At 50.2% G+C, this 12,529-nt stretch overlaps 2 protein-coding genes across 2 annotated transcripts in view; one reads left to right on the forward strand and one right to left on the reverse strand.

Moving 5' to 3' along the window:
• Positions 1–6,857, forward strand: part of TGOLN2 (trans-golgi network protein 2) — a 7,772-nt gene extending 915 nt beyond the window's left edge. Inside the window, exons 3-5 of the mRNA XM_019556663.1 lie at positions 18–422; positions 2,023–2,106; positions 3,366–6,857. Of these exons, the coding sequence (XP_019412208.1) occupies positions 18–422; positions 2,023–2,106; positions 3,366–3,371 (495 nt within the window). The 3' untranslated portion in view covers positions 3,372–6,857. The remainder of the gene's footprint in view (positions 1–17; positions 423–2,022; positions 2,107–3,365) is intronic.
• A 2,300-nt stretch (positions 6,858–9,157) lies between these two features.
• LOC109324644 (caspase-3-like) overlaps positions 9,158–12,529 on the reverse strand; it is a 10,425-nt gene continuing 7,053 nt past the window's right edge. Inside the window, exons 3-4 of the mRNA XM_019556671.1 lie at positions 12,337–12,466; positions 9,158–11,078 (exon numbers count right to left, since the gene is read on the reverse strand). Of these exons, the coding sequence (XP_019412216.1) occupies positions 10,831–11,078; positions 12,337–12,466 (378 nt within the window). The 3' untranslated portion in view covers positions 9,158–10,830. The remainder of the gene's footprint in view (positions 11,079–12,336; positions 12,467–12,529) is intronic.

A 12,529-nucleotide genomic window follows, 5' to 3' on the forward strand; every position in this document is an offset into this window, starting at 1 on the left:
CTGGGCCCGACGCCAAGGGCGCCAAGGAGGCTGGGCCCGGCGCCAAGGAGGCTGAGACCCCCGCTGGGCCCGCCCCGAAGGGCGACAAGGAGGCTGGGTCCCCCGCTGGGCCCGCCCCGAAGGGCGACAAGGAGGCTGGGTCCCCCGCTGGGCCCACCCCTGAGGGCGATGAGCAGTCTTCAGACCCTGCTGAGTCCGTCCCTAATCCACACCTGCCCAAAAAGCTATCCCCCACAGAGGAGCTGGAGGAACCAGAGGAGGATGGGAAGACAGACAAAATCGCTCCTCCCAGCGGGGAGAAGAGGGACAATGTCCCCATTGCCCCCAAAGACCCGTCTGAGAGCAGCCATTTCTTCGCTTACCTGGTGACCACTGCCATTATCGTCGCTGTCTTGTACATTGCCTATCACAACAAACGGAAGGTGAGATTTTTGGCCCACCAAAAATACAGAGCTGGCTTCATCTCTTCCCCCTTGAGGCTTGTTCTGTGCAGGGATCTGGAGGGCATGTGTCTTGATCTTTGGACCGGTGCAGCTCCTGGCTGGGACCAGTGTCTCCGTACATTCTTATCTGATCCCAGTTGTGTGTATTTTGGATGCACATGTGTTATGTATGGTAGCGTAAGAGTGATGTAGCCATGATGGTCCAGGTGTTAGGCAAGAGGCAGGGATTTCTTAGGGTGCTGTCTTTTATCAGACCAGTTGTGTAGCTGGGGTAGCGATAGACATGGTTTTGGATTCCAGACATTTTGTTCTGGTCAGACCTAATCTGCTAGATCTTGATTGTGTGAGGTGAAGTCTAGAATATCTATCAAAAAGTTTCCAAAGTGTGTTACTGCTTAGGGACTGTCTGGTGAAGGAAAGGAACTCTTCAGTACACTGGTCTGTCTTGATTTCTCTGCCTGGCTTTAGCTTCCTGATGTGCTCGGGAGGGTGAAAACCATTGACTTGTGGCTTTGACTAGCTCTACAGTCCTTATCTGAGCTGCTGTGAGATGAGCAATGAGGAAGTTGTGCCTAGGGAAGTGTTTTAGACACCTGTGAAAATTGCATGGCTTCAGCTGGTAGGCTTGGTACTGGGGAGACGGGGAACAAGGTGGGGTAACTGCTAAGATGTTTTACGTATTTACCTACTCCTTCATAGTAGGTGAAAGTTCCTCTTGAGTGCTGAGAATTTTCCAAGTGGTGACCTGCAATATGGTGCTTTCGGGTGCACAAGGCAAATGAAAGAGTTAGATGAGCCAAAGGTAATTGCTTGTTTGGTTGTTGTAAAGAGACCTTTACCCATGTTTACCTTTCAACTAGCAACTTGATCAGTGAAGAACAGGGCTGCCTGCCTCTTCCTGTCCTGTGCGCATTTGATCCTGAGACTTTAGTTCAAAGATAAAGACTCAAAGGGATATTATATAGTTGATAGGTTGTCCTGGGTTAGGTGTGGACTGTCCCTGTATATCCTTGGCAAAGTGAGAGAAACAAACTAACTCTAAATATGCTTGAGGTGCTTGCTGTTACTGTTTAGATCTGTGATATTTGGTGCCCTACAGTGATAACAGCAGCATCTTCCTAGTCCTCTCCTATACTAGTGTACCATGCTGTATGGGATTTGTTAGGTAATAATCATTTGGAAGGAATATGGGTGAAAGGAAGAAGCTGAATTTTTAACGATCCTTCCTACAGACTCGCATCTTTTCTTGAGGTAGCATCATTCTGGAGAAGCCACATGGTAATTTCTGCATGATGGCAAGACTTCACTGATAGTACCTTATGCTCTTAATTGTCTGCGAAGCTTACTTGGAGATTGCATTTCTTTGGGAGCTAGAAGGATACCCAAGAAGCTAGTCTTTGCCTCTGATAGAATGGTTTGCTGCCTCACCCATGGAAGTAGAAGTGTCTCTTCAAAGTGGAGAAAATAATTCCTTACACTGTGCTGTTATGGGTGTTTTTGTTGTTAGCCCCCATCAGTTAACATCTGTTGCCCACTGATAGATTTATCTTTTTGGGTGTTTCTCTCCCTCTCTCTCAAGATCATTGCTTTTGCTCTGGAAGGAAAAAGATCCAAAGTAGCCCGACGCCCCAAATCCGGTGATTATCAGAGACTGGATCAAAAGGTAAGCTTCAGTTGGCCTCGACTTCTTAACACAGGGGTGAGCAAAATATGGCCCACAGGTCATATTCAGCCCACCAGGCCATTCTATCCAGCCCACAGGGCCCCTAGAAAATTAATATTTATCTGCCCCTGGCTCCTGTCAAAGATGACAGGAACCAGGGGAAGTAGGACCCAGGGGAAGGCATGGCAGGCTCCTGCAACAGCAGGGCCCACTTGGCCCCACTCCCCAGGTGGAAGCCCCTGGCAACTGGGTAAGTTCAGGTAAGAAGTGGGGGTGGACGGGGAGGACCATGGGGATTGCCCTAGTCCTGCTGAGACCCATGGTCTGGCTGTGCAGCTGGAAGCTGGGGGGGGCACGGGTTTGTTTTTTCTTGTATGAAATTTGTTTTTTTCCCCTAAGATGGCAAACCCTCTTCCCCAAAGGAGTACTTCTGGGGGCAAGGGGTGGGACTTCTGGTAGCAAAGGTCAGAGGTTAGGGGCAGGACTTCTGGTCCCAAGATGGCGACCAGTGTGTGGGGCATCTGTCAAGGAGCGGGGCTGCCTATGTGGCCCTCAACAACTTGCCAAAGCTCGGTAAGCTGCAGAACAGTCCCATGCAGCTGAAATAATTGCCTGCCCCTGTGTTAACATCATTGCCAGTGGGCCTTCTTATGCCCAGCTGGGAAAATTAGGGGCAGTATGGCTCATGCAGCACCCACACCTTCATCGGGGAAGCTGGCTGTGGCAACTTGGTGTTAGATGGTAGGCCCTGCTCTGGGCCTGATGAATGAGGACTGTGACACTGAGCACCAGTATTAGGGTCAGAGCTTTAGCTTTTGAACATACTGTTCCTGCAGATGGAAGGCATCATGCTGCTAGTTAGCTTCTAACCAGAGTCTCGCCAGAGCACACTGCTATGTAAGCCCTGGGTTAATAGAGCTGTGCAGTTGGCACTGAGTGAAGATTCAGTGAAGAAATGGACCTAGGCTCTGTGTTGCAGTCTCCTCCCACCCTGACACATCCTGTTTTTAAATTTTTTTGTTAGATGCTTTTTTAAGAAAAATAAAACTTATCTTACATTAAAAGTATCTTTATATATGTTAAAGCTCAACGATATCGTGGAACAGGGATTATAGCTTCTACTTATATTCTGATACATATATTCATGCAAGCTTTGGGGGGGGCGGGGCTCGCATGTAGCGCCATGTTCTTTACAGTGTGAGAGGCTGTTCTATACTCACAAGCAACTGATTGATATTCTCTTCCCTTTCTGTTTGCAGATATAAATCTGTTCCCTTGGAAATTCTGCATGTTGCTGGACTGAGCAAGGATGCCATAACACAATGGTCAAGGAAGTGCTGCAACTCCCAGCAGCAAGGCTCCAGCCCTCCCAGCCACACTGCCATGTCTTAATCTCAGAGGGGGGTGGGGGGAGCAGGGAAAGTGCTTTTAGTTTTTTTGCACCTGCACTTTGGTCATGTTAATGCTTCACTCTGTCTTTTTGGATTCCCAATCCATGTCGTGTGTGCCTCCCCCCCCCTTCACAGCTGCCTGAAACTGAGCTAATTTTCCAGCTCTGGTTTCTTGCTTCCATTCTGTGACAAAGGAAAAACCAAGGGAAGATGCAGCAAGGGACAGAATTTCTTTTGCACCTACACAATGTGGAACTGACTGCCTACTGTATGGACACAAAGGTCTCTGGCAGAGGCCTGCCTGCTGAATGAGCCATCTCAGTCTCTCTCTTCTTGGTCCGTGGCACTGTCTTTTGTACCGGCATGGCTGGTCTTGACAAATGAACTTTATCCCCTTCTGTCCAATGTGGGTGGATGCTAAAACTCCTAGTCTAATTGCACTAGTTCCAAAAATGTTTGCCAGGGACTCTTGTCTGATTGGTCCCTTGATTCTCCGTGAGGACGACAAGGGTGGGGATAACACGATTGTCTTTGTACCCATGTTCGAGGTAATGGTGGAGTCAGTGTCTCATGCCTCTTCTGACCCCTTTTGGGGTTTTTTTTTTCCTGTCTTCAGCTTTCCTGATGGTATTTCTCCTCCTGGGCTCCCCAAAGCTCAGGAGACTGCACTGAAGATAAAACATTGAGGTGGGATGTGGTTAGGGAATGCCATGGATGCATGCATAGCTTGGTGCCAAATCTCCTTAGCAAGGTTTTACTCGGCTTTGTCTCTGCATGTCAATGCCTGCCTCTGAAATGTCACTTGAATGTAAGGGTTAGGTGGACTTCAGTAGCTTCATTGCTGGCAAGTAGCTGATATGCCTTTCCTGAAAGAGTGGAGTCCGAGCCCTGAATTTCCAGCCTAGTTTGTTTTAGGTGGCACTGGGTGGACTCTTATTGATCAAAGCTCAGCCTAGTGAGATTGGTGTGATTTGAATGTCTGTGTGCAGAGTCTAGCTTTCAGTGTTTCTCCATTCAAGCACAGAACAGAAGTTGAGGGGATGGGGGTGGTGGATGGCTGCTGACCACGGGTGCATTGCACATGCATTTTATGTATGCAAGTAGTATACTTGCATGCACAAGTGACTGAACTGTTGGTTGCTGCAAGATGTCATATGATGCAGCCAGAGGTGCCCTACCCTGCCTGCTCTGCCGTAGAGTTGGCAAACTTGGTGTTACTCATTGTACAGTTGATTTATTCAGAATAAATGGGAGGGCATCCTGGCTAGTGCAGAAGGATTTCCTTCCAAGTGGATGGGCAATAGAGGAAAAAGGGATTAGCTGATAGGATCACTTCCAGCCATCAGGTTGACAGAAGGTCTCCCCTTCCCCTTGCTTTTGCTCCAGCCTCCCTTCACTTGGTTTTTAGCTGAATGTGTCTTAAAACAGTCTGGTCCATGCAGAACTGATTTCCTTGACACTGGACCACGTAGACTTATTGCTTGTGGAAACTCAGGGCTGGTACAAGCTGGCATCGCTGATCTTGTATTGTGAGGTATGGGGACGGGTTATTATCTTCAAAAGGACATAGTGTGTTTGGAAAGCCTGTATGGGAGCAGGATAGCTGGCTAGTGAGGTTGGATGGCATACCTTGCTTCGCTCACACGCAGAAACCATTACAGTAGCTTGTACAGGAGAAGTCTGAGTAAACAGCCACTCCTAGAACAGATGCCAACTGCACCCTCGCTCCATACACTCTTCAACTGATGGAAGCACAGGAAGAATCTCATCCTGCTTATGTTATTTTCGCTTGACTTGAGCCAAAGGCAGCTTGTGAAGCCACTTTCTGTGTTGTCAGCTCTTCCCTCCTGCAGATCTAGGTCAGTAGATATAGGAGTACTTGGTGATCTCCTTGTGCAGATGAGGTTTCAGCCCACAAAAAAGGGAAATGCTAGACTTCAGTTTTTCTCTTTACAAGCTACTTTCTGTTGCTGAAAACGCCTTCACGCAATAGGGGGTGAGAATCCCTCTTGTTTTAAAATGTATCTGAAAAGTGCCCCAGTGAAGGCTGCTTTCAGTTTCTGAGTTCTGAGATGAGAAGACCTCACTGGGGCAGGGCAGGAAAGCCAGGTCCTAGAATGGAACTTCAGAAGGAAGCGTGGCATCTCCACGGAGGACAACTTGCATGCATACAACATGCCTGGTAGCTATTGCAAAGGTAGTGCATGGCACATCTGAGGCAGATGGCTGGAAGCTGTGCCCACCACCCACTTCGGTTAATGAGGCAGAGTTAGAGGCAATGCTTGAATTTCTATTTATACTCAAGAGCTCTTGGAGGATGTGATAAATTTCACAGTTTGGATCCCATTTCCCAGCTTTCTTGGGAATCCTGGGGGGTGGGGAGGTGGCTTTGGATTTTCCTCCTCTTCTTGTTTCTGTTGCAGTTTTCAATCAGGAAATGTTTTAGAAGGACTTGAACCAAACTGGTTCGTTGGGGAAATCTGAGGCCTCCTCAACCTCTGTCTCTTCACTGACATGAATTAAAAAAGAAACTTTCTAGTTTGCTTGGGGAAGCACAATACCACAGAACCTGGCTACTCAGGAGTCCCCAGGGAGACAAGCTCAGTCTCTCTCCTCTGCTTGGGCACTGCCTGTGATGTAATCTGGTAGGTGCAAAGATTTAAATTCTTTAAATAAAGAATTAAAATACAGGGATATTTTTCCTTTTTCCTTCTCCTGTTGGTCTGATTTTAATACATGGGGCTGTCTCAAAGAGTAGCTTGCCATGTGATGAGCACAAAGTCCAATGAACAGAAATGCACACGGTACAATGAATGCAAACTTCACAGGGTGGTAAGGGCATCACCTGGCTTATTCACAACCCCTTGAAATATGGATCTCTGGTCTCGCTACTTCACGCCTGTGAAAGCAACTGTTCAACTGCAGTGTGTAACATGTAAATGGAAAGAACCGGTGGTGAGGCTGAATTGTAATGCTCCTTTCTGTAAAGTCTGAAGTGTGCAAGACTTTCAGTGGCTGTCACTATAATTGGGATCTTGGAATGATTTCCATGTTGTGTTGATTTTTATGTTAATGCTCTCCTATGTAAGATGAGATGATCTACAAATATCAAAGAGGTATATTGGATATTTCTGCGATGCAGCTTTGTAACAGTGTCTGCTGGAGATAACAGTGTTTGGCAAGAAAGGTACCACAATGTTAGGCCAGTGACCTTCCTGGGTTGAACCAGTGACTTGTTTGGTTTCTGCTGCAAAGTCAGTTTTGCTTTGAAAAATCAGAATTTTATATCCTTTGTAACTCCCCCCGCCCTCCCCCGGTGGTGAAATCAATGAATGGGTCCAATAAAGAAATGTGATTTGACCTTGTGGTTTGCTGCCTGCCTCTCTTTTAAAATAGTATAGCAGTAAGCTTAGCTGGGTTTGTGTGTTTGAGTGCTTGGCTACAGGTTGCTGACAAGGTATTCCCTACCTATCACAATCACCAAGTGATTGTGAATTTCTCGTGCAGGTGGTTTTGAAGCCTTTTATTATGCAAAAGCTGTATCTTCTGCTGAGTTCCCAGTAACGTGAAGGGCTTGCTAGCCGCAGCCTCCATTTTAGAAGTCTGTGGTTTGATACGAAGTCAAGCAGAGCTGGTTCTCATCCTCTGAACCCACATCTCTCTCTCTCTCTCTCTTCTTACAAGGTTCTGCCCTGAGAACCCCCTGAACCAAGTCACACACTTGCTCTGTTTCTACCACAGCTCCACCCTAAATGCTTGTGCCACTCTGTGCACATCTGACCTCTTAAAACCAATTGCTTTAAAATGGAAATGCTGTTGCAGTCTCAGTCGTAGTGCACTTGTACACTGCTGCATGCTGCAGGTCAGGGGTGGCCAATCAATAGCATGTGCTACAAGTGATACCAGAAGCTTGTGTGGCAGGCAGCAGATGAGGAAGGGGACAGGCAGGGAGCAGAAACTAGAGCATGTGCTGGGAATGGGGACTAGAGTGGCACTTTAGGGTACGGAGCATGCCTGTCAAAAGGCATCACCTGCTGTTCTAGTTGGTGATTTATTAAATAAAATTTGAATGCCAGAGCTCAACCTCCTACACACACCTATTTACTTACTGTAATCCATTAGAGCTGGGTGGAAACACCGGCTAAATAGATTTGTCTGGTACCTTGTCACCTTGGTCTTTTACTTGCAAGAGTGCCCAAGGAGGGAATGGGCCTTAGCTTTGTTTTTTTTGTGGAAACAGCTTTGCTGCATCAGCACATTGGGCTGACAAGTAAAGGCTTGTAGTGCTGCCTTGGCTGTTACAATGGGGAGTAAGCATGTGCTCACCCGGGTTTTGCACTTTGTCCCATAGCTCAGCTACACAGTTCTCATGGCCTTGGTCTGAGCTGTAGATAATAGGTAAGCCAGCAGTTCTCAGCCTTGCTGGATTGCAGCCCACCCCTTGGAAAGTGCCAGCTCTGCTTTTACTGTTTCTGACTACACAGAAACAGCAGAACAATTCTTCTGTTGCAGAGAACTTGGCCCACAATGCAACAGAATGGCTTTAACACAGTGGGTTCCCATTTGAAATCTCAGCATTTAACACGTGAATCATGTTTGCACTTCTAGCAGTGCCAGCCCTGCATGGCAGGCTCCAGCACCCCTGAAAGGCTCTCAAGAACCCTGGTTGAGAACCACTGAGCTAAGCAAACCAGTCCCCATGGGTGGACTAGTTGAGGTTTTGCAAACTCAAAAGCTTGTGCTCAGGTTTAGTGCACCCTTGCCAGGAACTGCTTGTGTCTGCTGCCTGCCTGCACCCACAGACGCCTGACCTCTCTCAGGCTAGAGCAGGGGTTCTCAACTGTTGCAGACTCCCAGCATCCAGCTCCACTCTATTCAAAGGCGGTGGCATTCCTGGATGAGAACCGCCACTGGTGCTGCCTTAACTTACCTTGCTGCTTTCCAGCTGGGTTATGCTGCTTCTAGGTGCACTGCTCCCCTGCAGTTGTCTCTGTGCTCTGCTGCTTGGTCTGACACCACCTATGCTTCTGGAAACGCAAGCTGATGGGACTGTTTCCCCTCCCCCAGCAGCTGTTCTCAGGAGGGACAGGACTGGAAGGCAATGCATGGCACCAGGTAGCTTTGTTGCCTGTTTTAGGCTCATGAGAGTCCTAATGCAGGGGGAGCACATGGAGCAGTTTTACCTGGTGGCTGCTGGGGCACCCCTGGGAGGGCCTCTGGGCACCCCATAGTGCTGCAACACCCCAGTTGAGATCCATTGGTTTAGAGCCTCAGGCTATCCCTCCTTGTTTGCATATTCCCTGGGGGCATATACAACTCAAATCAGGCTCCTCTAATGAGCTGGCAGTCTAACCAAGGCTGGAAAGAGCCTTGTCTGTCCAAAAAATAGCAAAGCAGTGCTTTCTGATGGCACTGAACAGCCGGGGCGGTATGGTACAGTGCTCTGTAGATGTCACCACTCCTGCTTGTGAGGATGGTTCAGATGGCATTGGTCTGTGCTGCAGTTGGTAGTATGACCTGATTTGAGATCCTTTTCAGCCCTGTATTATTTTTATGGCCATATAATCCTCTGCTTCCTTTTACTAATCGCAAAGCCAACTCCCCTTGGACCCAACCTCCTGCCCCATTCTACCCACTCACTTAACTAGTGCAAACAAAGCCTGGAGATAGCAAAGTTCAAACTTTATTAAAGCTTCCTGTCATGGTAGAGGGCAGGGAGCCTAGGAGGGAAGGTGATGACATTGTCCCTGCCTGGGGATGAGTGCAGGGATGGTGTGCAAAAATAAAGCTAAAATAAAACATTAAAGCCAAAGATACTGCCTTTGTTTTAAGGATGCCAGCTACCGTCTCCTTTCTCTGAGCACTTGGCTGTGGAAGGCACTGGGTAAGGGAACCTTCCTGTCTTTAGTGTTGATGGTCGTGTTGATAGCTGCCGAGTGCATCTGCTGCAATGGCAGTGCCCTGAGATGGCCAAGCTGTGTGCACCATGCACTCTGCCAGCTCCTGATGGCATCAATGGAGCTGCACAGAGAAACTCTGTGGAGTCAGGGTGGGCACAGACTTAGTGACCACAGAAACCCTTGCTAACACAAATAGCCTAGCATGGAGCAAAGGTTTCTGGAGCTTAGCAGGGCCCAGAGCCCCCTTGGCCTTGTTGCTATGTGGATGTTCAAACTGGCGGCTGTTAAGCACGCCCCAGACACAGGGACTGGAGGCAAGTGGGACAACCTGGAGTGGCGTCCCACTGCAATTCTGGGTTCAGAGTAAGGGGAGGGCATGCTCAGGGAGGGTCTCTGCTGTGCCATACTGGAAATCTGTCCTGTGTCCTTCACCACGTAAGATCAAGGCACCTTAGCTGCATCCTGGGAATGCCTGCACCAAACAATCCCAAACATCCTCCATACAGTCTCCCTGGAGCTCTGGACCAGCCTGCTGATTTGCGAGCCAATCCAGTCACGTACGCAGATTTTAGAGGTCTGAGCTTTTGTGTTGGAACAGCAATATTGCCGCACCTTAACTGAGTGCAACCAAAATGCTGCCTTAGGATGGACCTGCCCCAACCCAAGGCAATTTCTGAAGGAATACCATTGCCATCCGCCACATAGCAGTGGAGGGTATGGGGTTTTCTATGTGCCTGCCTAAAACCAAGATCCTTCCACAGTCTTTGCAAGCTGAATATGATCAGACTGACAACAGGCTGAACTTAGAGAGGGGAAGGCCTGCTCGGTGCTTCGGGATGCAGCTCCAGGGATCTCTGTTCAATTCCTTCCTCTGCTGCAGATTCCTTGCAAGACCTTGGGCAAATTTCCTGCTTCAGTTTTCCAGCTGTAATGTGGAGATAAGAGGAGGGTACTGACGAGGTACATTCATGTCAGCTGTCATGGTAAGAGGGGCCGGAGGCAGCATGAGTGGAGACTGTTCCCCCAACATTAGGATGCACAGTTTAGCTGTGTGCTAAGGTAGCTGGGCAGTTTCTGGTACTGGAGTTAGCGTGGGTATCTTGTCACTGTACAGCATAGAGATGTCTGTAGATTAGGTACAGCAGCAGAGGGAAATAATGCTGTAGGCAGGCAGAGAAAATCTAATCAGTTCTGCTCTGCCACAACCAGAGAACAGCCCAGCAGTGGTCCCCTGCAGGCTTTCTGGAGTCTCCAGCTGGAAAGATCAGAGCATGTATCAGCACATTTACAGACCTGCTCTTCCTCTTCCACATGAGACTTATTCAAGTGGCTTTGGCACAGCCGGCCGGTTTCCACCACAGGGGTGCTGGGGTCCTTGCTCTCAGGGTGTTGTTTGACCTGCAGTTCACTTTGTGTTGGAGGCAGAAGGGCAGTCACAGGCTGCCTGCTGCCCCCGCAGCACACAGGGAGAAGGGGAACACCTCGTGCACCATGTTGGTGATGAAGCAGGGCATCTCCTTGCTGCCTTTGTACTTCCCCCGGGCCTCGCAGTAGAACGCCACCTTCCGGTTAATGCGGGTCAGCAGGCGCGCCAGCTCGAGGTGCCTCTCTTCACCCTCCAGGAACTCCAGCAGGGTCTGCAGGAACATGGACCCGGCTGGGTTGAGGAAGGCACTGTAGCCTGGAGAGAGCAGAGAAAGGACACACAGTCAGCTTGCATGGTGGAAATTCCCAGGGCACCTGCTTTGCTTGGAGCTGCAGTGGCAGGTGAAGGGGCCTTGCCTGGGTCACGGTATGGGACTGTAGTGGACCCATCTGCTTAGTGCTACGTGGCTCTATGCTGATTTGGGGAGGGCTCCCTCTGGATCAGGCCCGTGCTGCATCCTCTCTGGGTGCATGGGGAAAACCCTAGGGATTTCCCCGTCATGCCCTTGGATATTCCCACTAATCCCCAGGAACAGCTGGCTGCTGGGGCTGCTACCTCTGCCCTTGCTCTGTCCCTCCACCAGTATGTGGTGGGAAAGCAGCTCTTAGAGGGGCCGTGCAGCTGGTTTTGTGGCCTCCTGCAGCAGAGCTGCATGCTGTGGGGAAGCAGGGCAGAAAGACCTCCAGCAGCAGCCCCCACCCATCACCCACTAAAAGCCAGAGGCCGCTCACCCCAGGGACTAGCAGTGGGTGCCTCCTCAGGGTGATGTTGTGGGGGTGCTCTGTGGGCCTCGGGACAGTTTGTGCTTCGCAGGGCACCGTGCTGGAGAGTGAAATGCTTTTCCAAGCCTGTTCTCTCTGCACGTCCTTGCACTGGTTCCCCCTTCTCCCCCACATCTGGCCTGTTAGGCAGATCCCCTGCACCTGCCTGCCCCTTGGATTTTCAGGCTCATGCTTCTTCCTGCACTGCTTCTCAGGCTTGGGAGGAGCTCCCTGCACACAAGCTGCCTCCTTGTCCTCCTCCACCCTTCGCTACTATGCCTGCAGGGAGCTGGACAGTGGGGGGCACTGAGACCGCTGACCCACCCGGCCTCCCTGCTGCCTGGTGTCTCTCTGCAGGCCTCTCTGTCCGTCCACAACCCTTGTCCTGCCCTTAACGGTGCCAGGAGAGGGGCCATTCTGTTTATACAGCACGCTGGGCCACGGCTGGGGTGCCCTGGCACCACGGAGAGAGCAATAGTAACCCATTCCAGCGCGAATGCCTCTGAGCCTGTATTCCCCGTAATCACAGGGCGAGACTTGGCTCTGTCAACCCCACAGCGCTTGCCGTGAGCTTTTTCTCAGTTTCTCATTTGTGCTCAACCCAGAGAATAAAGATACTTTTCAGACCAGGGCAGCTGCCGACTCCTGCAGGGCCCAGATCAAGCGGAGGAGTGGCTGGGCCCAGGGAAGATGGCCACCAGGACTTCAGAGACCTGCTGCCACAGTGCTGGGCAAGCCCAGCTCTTGCTTACCGGGACTGCAGGCGAACATCACGGCAGTGTTGGCGGGAAGTGCCAGGTAGTGCGAGAAGCTGTCTTCCTCCGGCTGGGCGCTGTCTGTTTCCAGCCACACTCCTGGGTCCGGCACTCCCCCACGGCAGGCCTGGGAAGGCAGCCACTGCAGTCAGCCCCTGAGGGGGTTTGGCCCCCACTGGGGCAGCCTGAG

Source organism: Crocodylus porosus, unplaced genomic scaffold (assembly GCF_001723895.1).
Source record: "Crocodylus porosus isolate Cpor-Errol unplaced genomic scaffold, CroPor_comp1, whole genome shotgun sequence".
NCBI classification, from domain to species: domain Eukaryota; kingdom Metazoa; phylum Chordata; order Crocodylia; family Crocodylidae; genus Crocodylus; species Crocodylus porosus.